Consider the following 15,554-nt stretch of genomic DNA (forward strand, 5'->3'; position numbering starts at 1 on the left):
CCCCCAAAATGACATCTGTAAGCAGCTTTGGGGGAAATTCATCACAGTTCCATCCAGAGGAGAGTTGCAATCCATAGAGGTGTAGATAGACTATCTACACTTCTAGATATCAGTTCTATCAGGTAGACAGACATCAGGAAAAAAAATAGGATTGTTCAAAAACCCTGGAGACAATATTTCAGTTTAAACTGTACGTATTACAGGCAGACCTCGACTTAAAACAGTTCGTTTAGTGACCTTTCAAAGTTACAACAGCACTGAAAAAAAGTGACTGATGAGAGCCTTGGTGGTGCAGCGGACTAAGTCCTGTTATGTAGCACTTAGCTGCCAGCTGCCTGCAATTAGTGCGAGTTCAAATCTCACCAGGCTCAAGGTTGATTCAGCCTTCCATCCTTCCGAGGTAGGTAAATTGAGGCCCCGGATTGTGGGGGCAATAAGCTGACTTTGTAGAAATACCGCTTATAGGGGGCCAAAAGCCCTAATAAGCAGGTATATACAAAAGAATGAAGGCTATTGCTATAAGTGCATTGTAAGCCGCCCTGAGTCTTCGGAGGAGGGCAGCATATAAATTGAACTAATAAAAATAAACAAATAAATAAAATTTTTACACCACAACCATTGTAGGGTCCCCACAGTCATGTGATCAAAATTTGGATGCTTGGCAACTGACTCGTATTTATGATGGTTGCAGTGTAAAGGCCCTGGGAATGGACATTAACAACTGGGAAACCTTGACCTCCTATCGTTCAGCTTGGAGGCTAAAGACGCAGCATGGCCTTCTCCAATTCGAAGAGACACTTGTTCGGCAGGCTGAGGCAAAGAGGCAGTCCCGGAACTAGCGAAATCTGGGGGCTGGGCAGGGGACAGAATGTATCTGCCCTCAGTGTGGAAGGGATTGCCAGTCTCGAATTGGCAATTGCTGGCTGGGGAATTCTGGGAGTTGAAGTCCTCCAGGCTTAAAGTTGCCAAGGTTGCAGATCCCTGGCATAGTCTGCAACTAGATAGCCATTAAATCAAGAGTTTCAAAAGAGACCCTCTCTAGTTTCTTTGTCTGTAAAGGAGATGTGGGGGGGATTGTACTTTCAAACTTACAGAGTTCTGTTAATGTAGCTTTACGGTAAAATAGAACTGGCTCATCAGGTTGTGTCTCTTGTCTAATCTACCTAGTAAAGTTGACAATAACCAGCACTGCTCTATTAAAATGAAAGAAAATTCAAGTAGCAGATTTGATGTGGTTAATATGAAAAGTCCAAAGGCACATACTGTACCATTCTTTACCTTGGCAAGATGAAGTTCTATATCTTTAAATATATAATTGAAATTTTGACTTTTATGAAAATTGGAGAAGGCTGGCCACTTGTGAACTTGCATTTCTGGATATTTTTCGAAATTGTTGTTGTTTCCTGCGTAATAAACATTTAGGTCATATGCCATTTTGGAACCAATTTGGTTCTTTAAAGTAGAGGTAACCCAGCCAAAATCACTCCTAAGGAGCAGCCATCTTTTCCTAATATAGTTAGGCTGGCAATTTGGATTATACGTCTTGAAGTTAATGGTATAAGGCAGGACTATTAACTGGGTGGCTGTAAATAAAAGCATTTAATTTAGCTTCATTGTTTTTGCAGGAAATAGTATACAAACATTTATATCACACTTCAATATTCTCTTTTGGGATGGACAACACTATAGAAAGTGCAGATATGAAGTGATGACTAATTGCATTGAAGAAATCAAAAACACTGAGTAAAGGAAAAGAAATACAGTGAAATCTAGATTACAGCAACTGCATTTGCTGTATCTTTCATGCCTTTCCAACCTTTCGACCTTATTCTGAGTTTTTACCTTTCTGTTGATTGTTAGATCAACAATTATAAGGTAGGTTAGGTAAACATCATTACTAGGGAAATGTAGAGACCAGTGGTAGGATTCAAATTTTTTTACTACCGGTTCTGTGGACGTGGCTTGGTGGGCATGGCATGGCTTGGTGGGCGTGGCAGGGGAAAGATACTATAAAATCTCCATTCCCTCCCCACTCCAGGGGAAGATTACTGCAAAATCCCCATTTCCTCCTGATCAGCTGGGACTTGGTAGGCAGAGAATAGATGAGGGCGGGGCCAGTCAGAGGTGGTATTTACCAGTTCTCCAAACTACTCAAAATTTCCACTACCAGTTCTCCAGAAATGATCAGAACCTGCTGAAGACCACCTCTGGTAGATACCCTGGATCACTTATCAGTACAGGTAGTCTTTGACTTACAACCATTCATTTGATGAACGTTTGAGGTTCCAATGGCATTGAAAAAAGTGATTTATGACTTAAAACATTTTTTCATGTTTTTCACACTTACGACCATTGCAGCATCCCCATGGTCATATGATCAAAATTTAGATGATTGGCAACTGGCTCATATTTACAACAGTTGCAGTGTCACAGGGTCATGTGATCCACTTTTGCAACCTTCTGACAAGGAAAGTCAACGGGGAAGCCAGATTCACTTTACAGTCATGTTACTAACTTAACAACTACAGTGATTCACTGCAGTTGCAAAATGGGACAAGACTCAATTTTCGCTTAGCAGCAGAAATTTTGAGCTCAAATATGGTCTTATGTTGAGGATTACCTGTAAATAGGTGTCCTAAATATGATATGTGTTGGGTTTAATTTCCTTTATGCTTCAATGTTATGTATGTAAAGATGTGACCCAAAGTATTGGTACCCCTCCATGTTTTCTTAAAGAATCCCAGTGTGTCATTAAATAACTTGAATATATCCCAAGTACATGACCTCCACCATTCTTTATTCCACAACCCATAGAAAGATATTTGATGTACCGTGTTTTTCCCAAAATAAGATCGGGTCTTATATTAACTTTTGCTCCAAAAGACACATTATGGCTTATTTTTTGATTAGGTTTTATTTGGAGGGAAATACAGTAGTAAACGCCTCTGTCTGGCTGACGATCTTAACTGAGGCTTATTTTGGGGGTAGGGCTTATATTACGAGCATCCTGAAAAATCATGGTAGGGCTTATTTTCTGGTTGGGTCTTATTTTCAGGGAAACAGGGTATCACTCAACATATTCTTATTAAACTTGATTGCTGCTCTTTTATGTATACCATCTTATACAAATGTTAAGCTGCATTACATGCGATCTTCTCTATGGACTCTGAAAGTACAGCAATAACAGAGATGTAAAATGCTCCTTTTTAAAACTTCTGCATAACAGGGTAGTCTTCTGATTTAGGAATTTAAAAATACATAATCAGTTATTTTAAAACACAAGATAGCTTTGCTTAAATTACTTCAAAAAGATCAAAGGGGCTGAGAACAATATCTAAGTTATGTTTGGGGGCTAATTTATCTAAAGATAATTACTGTATCATCTGTTCTTTGTAGTTGGCTATGATTATAACCTCTGGAAAAGTCTTTTTTGTGGCTGGGAGTGTGTTTTTCAAACTTACCTTCTGGGTTATTCAGCTACATGTAGATTGTTTATTTTTGTAGCAAGTTTGTGTTTATGAATGTGTGCAAAGATCTCCGTGATGTTTGTTAACTTGGTCAAAGACCATTGATTGGTTTGAAAGGAAATTAGAAACTCTTTAGAGAAGGGTGTTCTCACAATTATGAAAACCAGCTCAAGATGAAAATAAATAAATAAATTACATTGGCAGGACTTTTATTGGCTTTTATGATGCATGACAGATTATTCAGTTTGCAGAGGTGATAATTTTAAAGGTACAACTCCATTCAGATAAGCAAGAAGGTTACAAAAATTTAGAAAGAGTGAAAGAGCACTAGCACGTATATACTGCTTCATAGTGCAGCCCTCTCTAAGCTGTATATAGAGTCAGCATATTGCCCCCAACAATCTGGGTCCTCATTTTACCAATCTCAGAAGGATAGAAGTCCGAGTCAACCTTGAGCTGGTGAGAATCAAACTGCTGGCAGTGGGTAGAGTTAGCCTGCAATACTGCATTCTAACCACTGCGTCACTATGGCTCCCTAATAAGCTCTGACCCATTGTACCCCCTCCTATGAAGAGTTATCATAGGATGTAGTTTTGCTCCCTTTATTATAAAATCATGAATTGCTTTCCAGTATAGTTTCCACACTTGTCAATCAACCAATCCTACCTTTAGTGTGATTCTCTGCCTGATTTAAAGCTAACTGTGAGTTGGCTAAAGTAATTTGTGGAAAGCAAATATGTACAGGAAATAGTCAGAGTTTAGTTTCTGAATTTTTTTAATTTTTTAAAAAATTTTCTTCTATGGATATTTTTCTTTTTTAGAATAAAACCCCACTTATTGGAAATATCTACATTTCTGCAGAATAAAATTGCATATTTTTTTTTCAATCTAGCTAAACACTTAGAGAAGAAGCTACAAGTTACAAGAAGCTACAAGTGGCTTCAGTTATAAAACATTCCAAGCCTGAATATGGTTTAGTTGTTTTGGTGAAGCATGTATATTATTGAAATGTGAATTATAAAGAAGTAAAGTGTGCTAACACAAATATGGTTCATTTGTTTGATTGGTTTGACTTGCTGTGTTGCATGAATCCAACTATTACAAGTTGTAACCCATGTGGTTAACTTTAACACATTGTATATACTCTACTCAGCAAATTGTGGCTTATTCAACAAATCGTCGCTTAACAAACCAAGTCTAAGCAAGATAAGCGAATCTAATTGTTAAAACTTCCTTTTGAACAAATCTGTTTATGATTGCATGGTTATTGATGCACACTTTGTAGTAAAAGCACAAAAAAACACTCTCTGGCTTTTCAAGCATATTTCACATTAATACAAGTATCCTAAGAACATTTCATATGTTTTAAGGTCCACAGACATTGCAGATAGTCCATGCTTTACCAATCATAATTTCAGTGACCATTTGAAATTATAACGGTTCTTAAAAGAAGATCTTGTGGCTTTTACAGTGATCATGATTTAGATCAGGGCTGTCAAACTTGTGACGACACGTCATCACGTGACGTATCACAACTTTCCCCCCTTGTTAAACTGGGGGTGGGCATGGCCAGTGTCGGATGCATCCAGCCCACAGGCCGTGAGTTTGACACCCCTGATATAGATGCTTGTCAACAATATGCATGTAGAATCTTGTGGTCATGTGATCGCCATTTGCAATGTTCACAGCAGTGGTGGGATGTAACTGGTTTAACAACTGGTTCAGTGAGCGTGCCTAACGCACTTGCGCGCAGCGTTCAAAATACAGCAATTTGAAGCTCAGCTGCTTATATTCTAAGGCAGCCCTGGTAAGTAGAACAGCGGAGGCACGGAAATCAGCTGTGCCGCACGAATCAGCTGAGCCAGAAAGAAGGAAATAAAGGACAGGATAGGGCAATTGGGCGGAGCCAGCTGATCGGCGCTACTGGTTTGCCCGAACCGGTCCAAACTGGCTGAATACAACCTCTGGTTCACAGCCACTTTGCAACAAGCAAATTTGATGGGGGAGCTAGTAGAAAGTTGCAAGTCACGGTCACGTGATATCACACTTGATGACTATGCTACTTAATAATAGAGTTGCCGGCCTCTCATGTGGATGGTAAGCGAAGACTACCTGCGATCAGATTTAAAGACTTCGTTGCCAGCCCAGAAATTTAAGGCAATATATAGCAGGACTACAGTAGTTTGCCACAGTCAGAAAGCTGCTTTCAGCTTCAAAGAATGCTCATTTTCCACTTCTGTTCCTAAAATTACTTCCTAAGCCAACATTATGAAAACCCCTTTGATCATGAAAATGCTTCCAAAACACTGACTTTGCTTAACTACTTCACTAAAACGCAGACAAACTTTATAGGGAGCTTCATCAAAAAGAGCCCAGGAAACATTACAACTTAACCCTTTGCATGCTTCTGCCCTTTCGCTGCAGCTGCAGAAAAAAAAACAATGCTTGAGAAAATACTGTTTCTTTTTTATGCTTTGGGGCTAAAACTACTTGCTAAATTCTGCCCTTTCGAAATATTAATGTTCCTTTTAATGCATGTTTATTATTAACTGTGGAATTTGTTTTTGAGTGTTGCCAAAAGATATCACGGAAGGGGAAAACATTATTTTGGTGGGGAGAAGAATTGTTATGCTTTTTAATGCAATTCTGTATATTAATTTAAGGTAGCTTATTCTGAGAATCAGGTTTTTTGGCTCTGTTCATGGTCTGTTCCAGAGTATAAAACTTTTCCATTTCAAAAAAAAAAAGTACAATATGTGGTGGTTATTTTCACTCTTTAAGTTTTAGTTCATGAATCTGAATCTGAACAAATCTGTTTATGAATCTGAATCTGAAATATTATATGCTGAACTAATACAGAACTGCATTATTTTGTTTGCACAGAAAAGAATGAGATTCTGTTAATTCTCTTTTCCTCCTCTGTAATGATATTTTGAAAAAGTCTGATGTACTTTGGAAAAATTTCAAAGGGAATATGCATTGCATTTTTAAGGAAACAGTATCCATTGTGACAAGATTTGTTCTCGTTAGGAATTTTGCTTTTCTGTTTTACTTTCATGATGCACAAGTAAACAAAAAGAGCAAGCAAACTCTCTTCATACATGAGAGGGAGAAAGAACAGGCAACTGCCTTTTCTTCATTGCTGGTTCACATAACATTGGACCATGGTTTGCTATTCTGCCTAAACAAGATCTAGGTCAGAACTTACTCTTTTTTCCCTAGATCTTGAATTACATTATTTTTAATAACTGAAATTGAAATTAAACTGAAATGCTACAGAGCTGTGGTGGTGCAGTGGTTAGAATGCAATATTGCATTCTGCCGACTGCCATCAGTTTGATTGTCACAGCTCAAGGTTGACTCGGCCTTCCATCCTTCTGAGGTGGGTAAAATGAGGACCCAGATTGTTGGGGGCAATATGTTGATTCTGTAACCGCTTAGAGGGGACTGTAAAGCATTATGGAGTGGTATATAAGTGCTGTTGCTATTGTGTTTCTTCTCTAGCATTTCAGTTTAATTTCAATTTTGGGACATCATAGCTTGAAAGGCTAAAATCACGCAATGCTACAACTGCAGCAAATTAGTTATTGCAGCCTTTTAAACTACTTTGGGTTGCATACCCCCTTGACCTTGGAGTGCCCTATTATCATTACTGCTAACATTTTTTTTTATTTTTATCCCACTTTATCTCTAGGAGCTAAAGGTGAATTTTCATGGGCATCTTAGCATCAATTGATACTGGATCTTCCCAATTCTAGACAAACATCTTAACTCTTTTTTTTTTAAATTTGATTTATATGCCGCCCTTCTCCGGAGACTCAGGGCGGCTTACAACGCGTTAAGCAATAGCCTTCATACTTTTGTATATTTTTACAAAGTCAGCTTATTGCCCCCACAAACTGGGTCCTCAATTTACCTACCTTAGGAAGGATGGAAGGCTAAGTCAACCTTGAGCCTGGCAAGATTCGAACTTACTAATTGCAGACAGCTGGAGTTAAATTACAATGCATTAGTCTGCTGAGCTATCCAGGCTCCTGGCTTTTTAACTCTTGGCTTTTTAATTATGACAAAGTTATGAATTGTTGAATAAGCCATAATAGCCTAGTTCAGAAAAAAATACTAAAGCATAAATCATAGTTTACAAACAACAGTGGTTAAGTTCACATATCACACAAGCCAACACCAAACAAACAAACAAAAAACCAATCCATAAACTGCTGTAATCCAAAGTATTAAAAATGCAACGAGTTTAATTATCAATTGCCTCACAATTGATAAACTATTCTACCAAAATTCCTAAATGAATGGCTGTGTTAATCTTCTACAGCAGAAACTGTCAAGGGGTTTATGGCATCTTAGTAGTAACTAAGTTTGTTGTCTTGAGCTTTTGTGCACTTGTAGTCTCTAAGATGCCCAAAGATTCTAAATTTTTTTTTTGTTAAATTTGTAAGTGATGTCAATTGGGCCAAAAATTGATGCTATAGTTGGATAGAAAAGGATACTGTTTCTTTAAAAGAAAAATTATTCTGAACATTTCAATTGCATTTGAACTGGGATTTTGGAATAGACTGTTTTACCACAGTGTATTGTGTGGTGAGGTTAGGAAGTCTATTTCACTACCTTTGGAGTTTATTACCCTGTTTCCCCTGAAATAAGACATCCCCTGATAATAAGCCCAATCGGGCTTTTGAGCACATGCGCTAAAAGTAAGCCCCTCCACTGAAAATAAGCCCTCACTGAAAATATTTAAACATGTGCAGCTGGTCCCCGCCATTTCCTCTGGTTAGGGTTAGGGAGACAGACCTGGAAATCAGATAAGACGGCAAGAGGAGCCCAATCTTGCTCCACGTGCCCCAAAGTAATAAGACATCCCCGAAAATAAGGCCAAGCAATTATTTCGGGGTTCAAAAAAATATAAGACAAGGTCTTATTTTCGGGGAAACATGGTAGGTCAAAAAGGAACCACATGACAATTTATTTTTGTTAATTTTTATACAAAATGTATCTCATTGCAAACCCTCATAGCAAGTTAATGACATATAAGGTATTCTCTTTTTACATGTGTCCCAGTTTGTTTATTTTTTTTGTTTCAGAAAAAAAAAAGAATGTTCAGTGTGTGTGTAAGTCTGTAGGAATGTAGCAAGTTGATAAAATCCCATCCAAGTTCACCCTCCTTTCAGGAATAATTTTTAAAAACAGCTTGAATTGCTTTTTATGGAAATTTGTTTTGCAGCTTTCTACATCTTAAGGCAGAGAATAGCCAGGATAAGGTGCCAACCCAAAGGTTAGCGGAACATATTTCTTAAAATAATTTTGGCACAACAGTGTTTTGAAGCTGTAACTAATAATTTGGGGAAATAACGTTTTATGTAAACTCAGGAGAAATATGTATTTATTTTGTTTATTATTTTAAGACAATGAAACACTTTTTTTTGAAGCATTCCCATACAGTGGAGGATTTCCTAACTAATATGAATCAATTGTGGCATCATTTTCAGTTTTATAGATAAGATATCGGGAAAATCTGTTTTACATTGTTTATCAATTTATAATTTTAAACAATGCTATACTGCAATATGGTTGTTTTATTTCAGTGTTATTGTATGTAGATATCTATATAAATCACTGCCAGAAATAATGACCAAGCTAGCAATGTTGTATATCAGGGGTGTCAAACTTCATTTCATTGAGGGCCACATCAAGGTTGTTTTTGACTTCAGGAGGCCAGGGTAGGCATCCCCAGCTTGACGTCACTCATGTCGGGGGTACAGGTGCTGGCCTGAGTGCTCTGCCAGCGAAAACAGGCCGCCGAGGTCCATTTTCAGCTGCAACGGCCTCCTACAACCTTCTGCCAGTGAAAACGGAGCTCAGGAGGGCCCTCCCAAATTCCGTTTTCACTGGCAGAGGGCCTGTGGGTGAGTCCTTCGCTGTTTCCAGGGTGGTCCTGCAGGCCAGATCTAAGCACCCCGCGGGCCAAATCTGGACCCCAGACCTTGCGTTTGACACCCCTGTTGTATATGCTTACCTGGGAATACTGTGAGACTTCTTTATGAGCAAATCTTGTTACGATTGCACTGCACCTCTATGTATGTTTCCTTATAAATATTTTTTATTGTATCTGGCTAGGTCCAAAATCCAGAGGAGAACATAGCATATGTGGTGTCCTGCTGGATTGTACCGTTGGCCCATCTAGTACAGCAGACTCTTCTCACACTTGCCAACCAACTACATGGGAAAGCCCACTATCTGCCCGCAGTTGGCCTTCAGTGGCAGTCACACTGCCATCAAACTAATAGCTCTTGATTCCCATGACATCTGCAACTGCCCAATAACACACAATAGCTATGCTCAACCAGTGGCTTTCCAGATCTGTTAGGATTGAATTTCTAGCAGTTGCAGTCCCAACACACCTAGAAAGAACCACAGTGAGAAAACCCAGTGCGCATAAAATTAATCTAGCTGCACTGTGCCTTGATTTATGTAATACAGGTATATAACTCAAGACAAGACCCTCTGCTGTAGAATCTGAAATACATTTACTAATTCAATTAGAACTAATTGACAATGGTTAAGAATATTTGTAATTACAATAGCACTTTAAGAGTTCCTGAGCAAATACCTATCTAGGCATTTACCTCACTAAAGAATTACTTCTCAATACGTTTCCTTCAGATTAAGGTATCCAACAGATTTGATATCTGGGTTATATTCCTGTGAAAGATTCTTTATACTATTCTTTTGATACATCCAAGTGAATATTGGAATTTGGCTTACAAGCATACAATTATGTATAGAATAGGGTTGCTACCTCAAGGGCGCCATTTGGACTGAATGTAAAATACCCAGTATTTTCTGGGGCAGGAGACTGCCTATGAGTGGAATGCCAGTCCCTATACTTCCACCTATATAGGATGTTACTATAATAATCATTCTTTAAAAAATTACATTGATATTTACCGTAATAAAGAAGTTTAAATGAGGATTTTCTACAGGAATAATGTTGTTCCTTTATGGGCTATGTTGATAATTTTGAGATTTCTCCCAAGCTTCTAGTTGTTGCAGAAAATAGAGCAAGGAATTCTAGAATGAACTTCAGCCCAGGGCTTATCTGGGCTGAAGTCCATGCCCAGATATTTCAAGAGAAAATTAGATTTTAAGTTATCTGGATATTTCCAATTCTCAGGCCAAAATTATGGGTGGCTTTATTTCCAAATCAGTGTCAACCTCCCTTGTGGCAACTTGTTTGCTTGCCATAGTATTTGAGAATCTGCTTCAGACATTACTGTCTGAATAATTCCACTGAACTTTCTGGAGGCATTCCAATATTATGTACTACACTAAGGAATGTTCATCATATATTATCTTGATTTACAGCATAATGTACTATTACATGAAAAATCCAAGTAGCTTAACTTCTGGGCATTGGAGGTATTTTTGTCCATGAAAATAACACTTTCAAAATGTAAAGCAGTGCATTATTTGCAGTGACTGGTTCATACACAATTCTAATCTAAAGTGGCAGTGATTTAACCAGTTGAAAATCTCTCTGGAATTCTAATGTCTGCTATATTTAAAATAGGCAGAATATTATTTTCCCTGCATTTGGCACTGTCATTCCAAGATGATAGAAGAAAAGATTGCATATTGAACTGCTCAAAGATTAAAAACCACCTGCCTACAGTAAAGATTTCTGAAAGCATGTTAACAAACTGTAAATGTGCACTTCCAGCCATTGTAATTTTGGGATAATAAACTTATCTGGAATAAAGAATACCCTTGATAAGGTCATACATTCCATTTAAAATGTAATCAGTAAAACAAATTATTATTAGTTATATTAGTATTTCTTGTCAGCAAGCAAAGATTATCAGGTAGCTCCATAATTAGAAAGAACATTTAGTTTTCAGAGGTCAGTCCTTGCTTTAAGTTGCTCCCACACTACAGTAATCCTTTAATCTGGAGGTATGATTCTTCATACAGTCATATTTACACAGCATTCTATTTTTTTCTGTTATTCGTATCATATATATTGGGATGTTTTTGACAGAACTTGCCACCTTGTAAAATGCGAGCCTAACAAAGTGGCGTTGAAGGATAAGCTTACTTTGCATTTAATTAAAAGCAGTCTCCTTGCAGTTTCTGTTTATTCACCATGGCAGAAGGATTAGTTATGCACTAAAGGCTGCAACCTTATAGTAATTTTCTTGGGAGCAGCCCCTGCCCCTCCCCCCCACCCAACTCAAAGAGTCTTAATTCTGACACTCTTGATTATCAACTTGCATTGGTTACAATTTTTTTATTTCTTTACATGGCAAAATATAGCTAAGATTTCATATTTAAATACATATACCACAAAAAGATGCTTCCTTTTTGTGGCAAAAAGATAACATTTTTTAGCAAGAAACCAGTTTTGTTTATGATTTTTTGTTATATAAATAACTCAGCTTTATTTTTTTTTTTCTTTGGGAAAATGTGTCTAGTGGTGGAGTTTTGTAGTAGAAACATACAGTACTGGAAGGCTGTACTACTTCACTGCTCTAACTCTAATAAAGGCTACTATTGAATATATTTTTATAACAATTAGTGAAGACTTGCTGTTCTATTTTTTAACTTCTCAAAATAATACAAAGTTAAAACAACAAGAACAATAAAAGCAGGTAACAAAATACAACAGCTACAAAGACCAGTGAAAATTTATTTAATATTTTTAATTTTGTGTGTATTTTGATTTGAAAGAAAAATAATAGCCTTCTTTTTGGGTATTCACAGCTGTTTGTCAACCTGGATGTAAGCATGGAGAATGTATTGGTCCAAACAAATGCAAATGTCATCCAGGATACACTGGGAAAATATGCAACCAAGGTAAGGAAACAAAAAGACGGAAAGAAAAACAAATAAAACTCAAACTTCTTTATAAAAGTTCAGTTAATTGCTTTGTTTTCATTGTAGCTAATAGCTGTTGTCTGGTCCTTATCAGAATTATAAAGGAAAAGTATACTGCAAAGGTACAGCTTCATTCATTCTCTGGGACTAAGATATTAGCCACTTGATTTAATGATAGTCAAGATCAATAGTATTTTTTATCAAATGAAAGTGAACAATTATGGAATCTTTGATATCTTTTCCTTATTTCCATTGGTTTAAGGACACATTAAAATCTTCACTCCCAAAGTAAGCTTGAGGATAGAAAATTTTTATTTTTCCCACTTAAAATATCCTGATTACCCCAAATAGAAAAAGGGAGTATTTTTTTAAAGGGTAATCTACCCACTTTTTGGTAATCTTAGGACAGAAAAGGGGGGATTTTGGCAGGATATATGTGGTTTATAGGCCACACTATTTTCCCCCTTAGTCAATTTGAACTGAGTGAGAAATTGTATTATCTCTTAGAAAAAAATTGTTCAAATTTTTGTTGCTGAGCTCAGCCAAACACAACCCTTCATAAATATTTAGAGTTTAAGCAAGCTGTGGGAACTTAACACAAATTGCTATTATCAGGACTCCTTTCTCAAAAAATAAGGAAAGAAATCCATATGCTAAAATAATTTAAATAGAAATAAAATTCATTCCATCAAATGAAGAAAAGTCCAACCAAGTGACACGTATGCCTGTTTATTCTCTGTTTTCAAGTGCTTAAAGGTGTAGTTACACTCATGAATTCTAATAAAGCTTTCTGAAGCTTCTGATGGAAAATCAAATTAACATTTTAGAATATCTGACAACTTGAGAAAGTTGGTGAAACAGGAAATGTGTTTCCTGGGAATTGTTTCCCACTTTCCATAGCTTAGTGAATTCTAAATGTTTTTAAAAACTTACTTGTTCAGATATATTAAACTTTGCCTGAAAGATTCTTGTGAGATCTCACATTTTGTCCTAGCCCAGTGATGGCTAACTTTTTCTGGACCGAGTGCCGAAAGTGCGCGTGTACGCATGTCCAAACCCCCAAAATGCAATGTGTGCATGGCCCCCTACAAACTCCCTGCTCTCCCTGCATGCATGTGTGGCCCCCCAACCCGCCCCCCCACATGCACGCGCAACTCCCGCATGCACCCCAGCCCCCCTTGCATGCACGTGCGGCCTCTCTGCACACGCCCTGCCCCCTGTGCATGCACGGCAGAGTCCCGAAGACCAGCTGACCAACTGAACTGGGGCAACAGCTCATGTACCATCAGAGAGGGCGCTTCGTGCCACCTCTGGCGTGCCATAGGTTCACCATCCCGGTCCTAGCCTCTTCCCTGCCCTATCCCCTCCCTCTCCCCTTCCCATAATACATCATATTGTTATATTTCCTTCTACTTTTGGTAGTATGACTAATGTTATACTGTAGCCTTCTTTCTAATCTGAGTAAGAATTGCCAAAAGTTTGGGGCTAAAGGAATTCCCAGAACTTTGGAAATTCTGAGTGCATGCAATGGGGCCTATCACAAAACTGTTTCTGTAGCAGGTACTCTCTACCACTTCAGCTTGTGTTTCTCTCTAAATTTAAGCTTTCAATTCATTTAAATCTGAACTGTTGCACTGTGTATCATTGGTGGGTGCTCCAGTAGTAGATGTGCTCATCTGTTCAAATAATTTCTGACTTTGGATTTACAAGAAGATTCACCTTCTCAAGGTTTGTATAGCAGCGACTTCTCTATACCTCAGTTGAACGTTCAGCTTTTTCAGGCAAATGCTGCAAATTCAGCTAGATTATCTCTTCCCCTGAATCTAAACTGCTGCTGCTCCTCTTTTAAAGAGAACCGAGATAGTTGAATGTAACATGCAAAAATGGTATTTCATCTAATAAAGTGCCATGTCATTTGACTTCTATTATGCCTTCTCCTCCATTGTGAAGCTGCACACCTGTTTGCAACCTCTGCACACTGGTCCAGTGAATCACCTTTTTTCACCACTGCGGAAGATCATGCCACATATTTGCCTTGGAGGGGTGAGGACAATCCTTTTATTTCAGGTGGTCCACCTGCACGGCTTCAATACCAATGGAAACCTCTTTTGCAAACAGGCTGAAAGGATAACAAACTCCTGGCTGCCACAAGGAAGCCTGCAATATAGGCAGCATGCAATTAGACTGACCATTGACACTTCCTTAAGACGGTTACCCTACCTTCCAAACAATTCTCTTCCGCAACTTTCTTCCTGTGGTAGTTCTCCTGCTCAGAGCTTTTGAGATGTATGCTACTTTTTCTACACTCTTTTTTAATTGATAAAATGCTGCTTGCTTATATAAGATTAAGTAAACATAATTGTAATAATTGTTAATGTCTCTGGCAGCCTCTCTTCCAGGAACAGTAGTGCTAGTATTAGCATGTAAAATGCATGCACAATATAGTATGAGCAATGGCAATAATAATATAATTTACAGGCAATCCTGAAGCTTTAAAGATTTACTGTAAACATCTCTTGACAATTTAAGAAAAAGGCTTATGATTGGCAGAAAATCGAGGATTTGATGCTCCATCTAGAGATTGAGAAGAACATAAGTAGAAAGTGCTACACCTGGATAATGTCAGACCTAGCAAATATCAAAAGATAAGAAAGACAACTATTGTATCCCTAAGATGCCGCAGAATAGGAAAACTTGAGCTGGAAGAATGGATAGATCTAATCTTTGATATATTTGATTAAGAGGTACAGCAGACTTCTTAGCGCTTTGCAATATATTATTCAAGAAGATAATTAGATTATTCCCAGAAGTCTGCTAGCTGTGACAATTGAGCAGGTCCTTGGTGCATTTTTTTTCAGATAGCACAATGTACATGGGACAATAGTAATCAGAGGCTGAATGCTTATAGGCCTGAAGTTCTATAGATGTTAGGGACGCGGAGGTTCAGTGGCTAAGATGCTGATCTTGTTGATCGAAAGGTCGGCAGTTCAGCGGTTCAAATCCCTAGTGCCGCATAACGGGGTGAGGTTCCGTTACTTGTCCCAGCTTCTGCCAACCTAGCAGTTCGAAAGCATGTAAAAAATGCAAGTAGAAAAATAGGGACCACCTTTGGTGGGAAGGTAACAGCATTCCGTGCACCTCTGGCGTTGAGTCATGCCAGCCACATGACCACAGAGACGTCTTTGGACAGCACTGGCTCTTCGG

The 15,554-nt window shown here is 38.1% G+C and overlaps 1 protein-coding gene across 4 annotated transcripts in view; it reads left to right on the plus strand.

Annotated features, from left to right (window-relative positions):
- NPNT (nephronectin) overlaps positions 1-15,554 on the plus strand; it is a 68,960-nt gene that overhangs the window by 21,970 nt on the left and 31,436 nt on the right. The window contains exons 3-5 of one of the 4 annotated variants that reach the window (XM_060686925.2): positions 8,701-8,751; positions 12,237-12,329; positions 14,301-14,393. In XM_060686925.2, coding sequence (XP_060542908.1) covers positions 8,701-8,751; positions 12,237-12,329; positions 14,301-14,393 — 237 coding nt within the window. The remainder of the gene's footprint in view (positions 1-8,700; positions 8,752-12,236; positions 12,330-14,300; positions 14,394-15,554) is intronic. The other 3 variants (XM_034442228.3, XM_060686927.2, XM_034442229.3) reach the window with 3 other exon arrangements.

The sequence above is a fragment of the Pantherophis guttatus genome, chromosome 8, assembly GCF_059756535.1.
Source record: "Pantherophis guttatus breed Tessera chromosome 8, ASM5975653v1, whole genome shotgun sequence".
NCBI lineage: Eukaryota > Metazoa > Chordata > Lepidosauria > Squamata > Colubridae > Pantherophis > Pantherophis guttatus.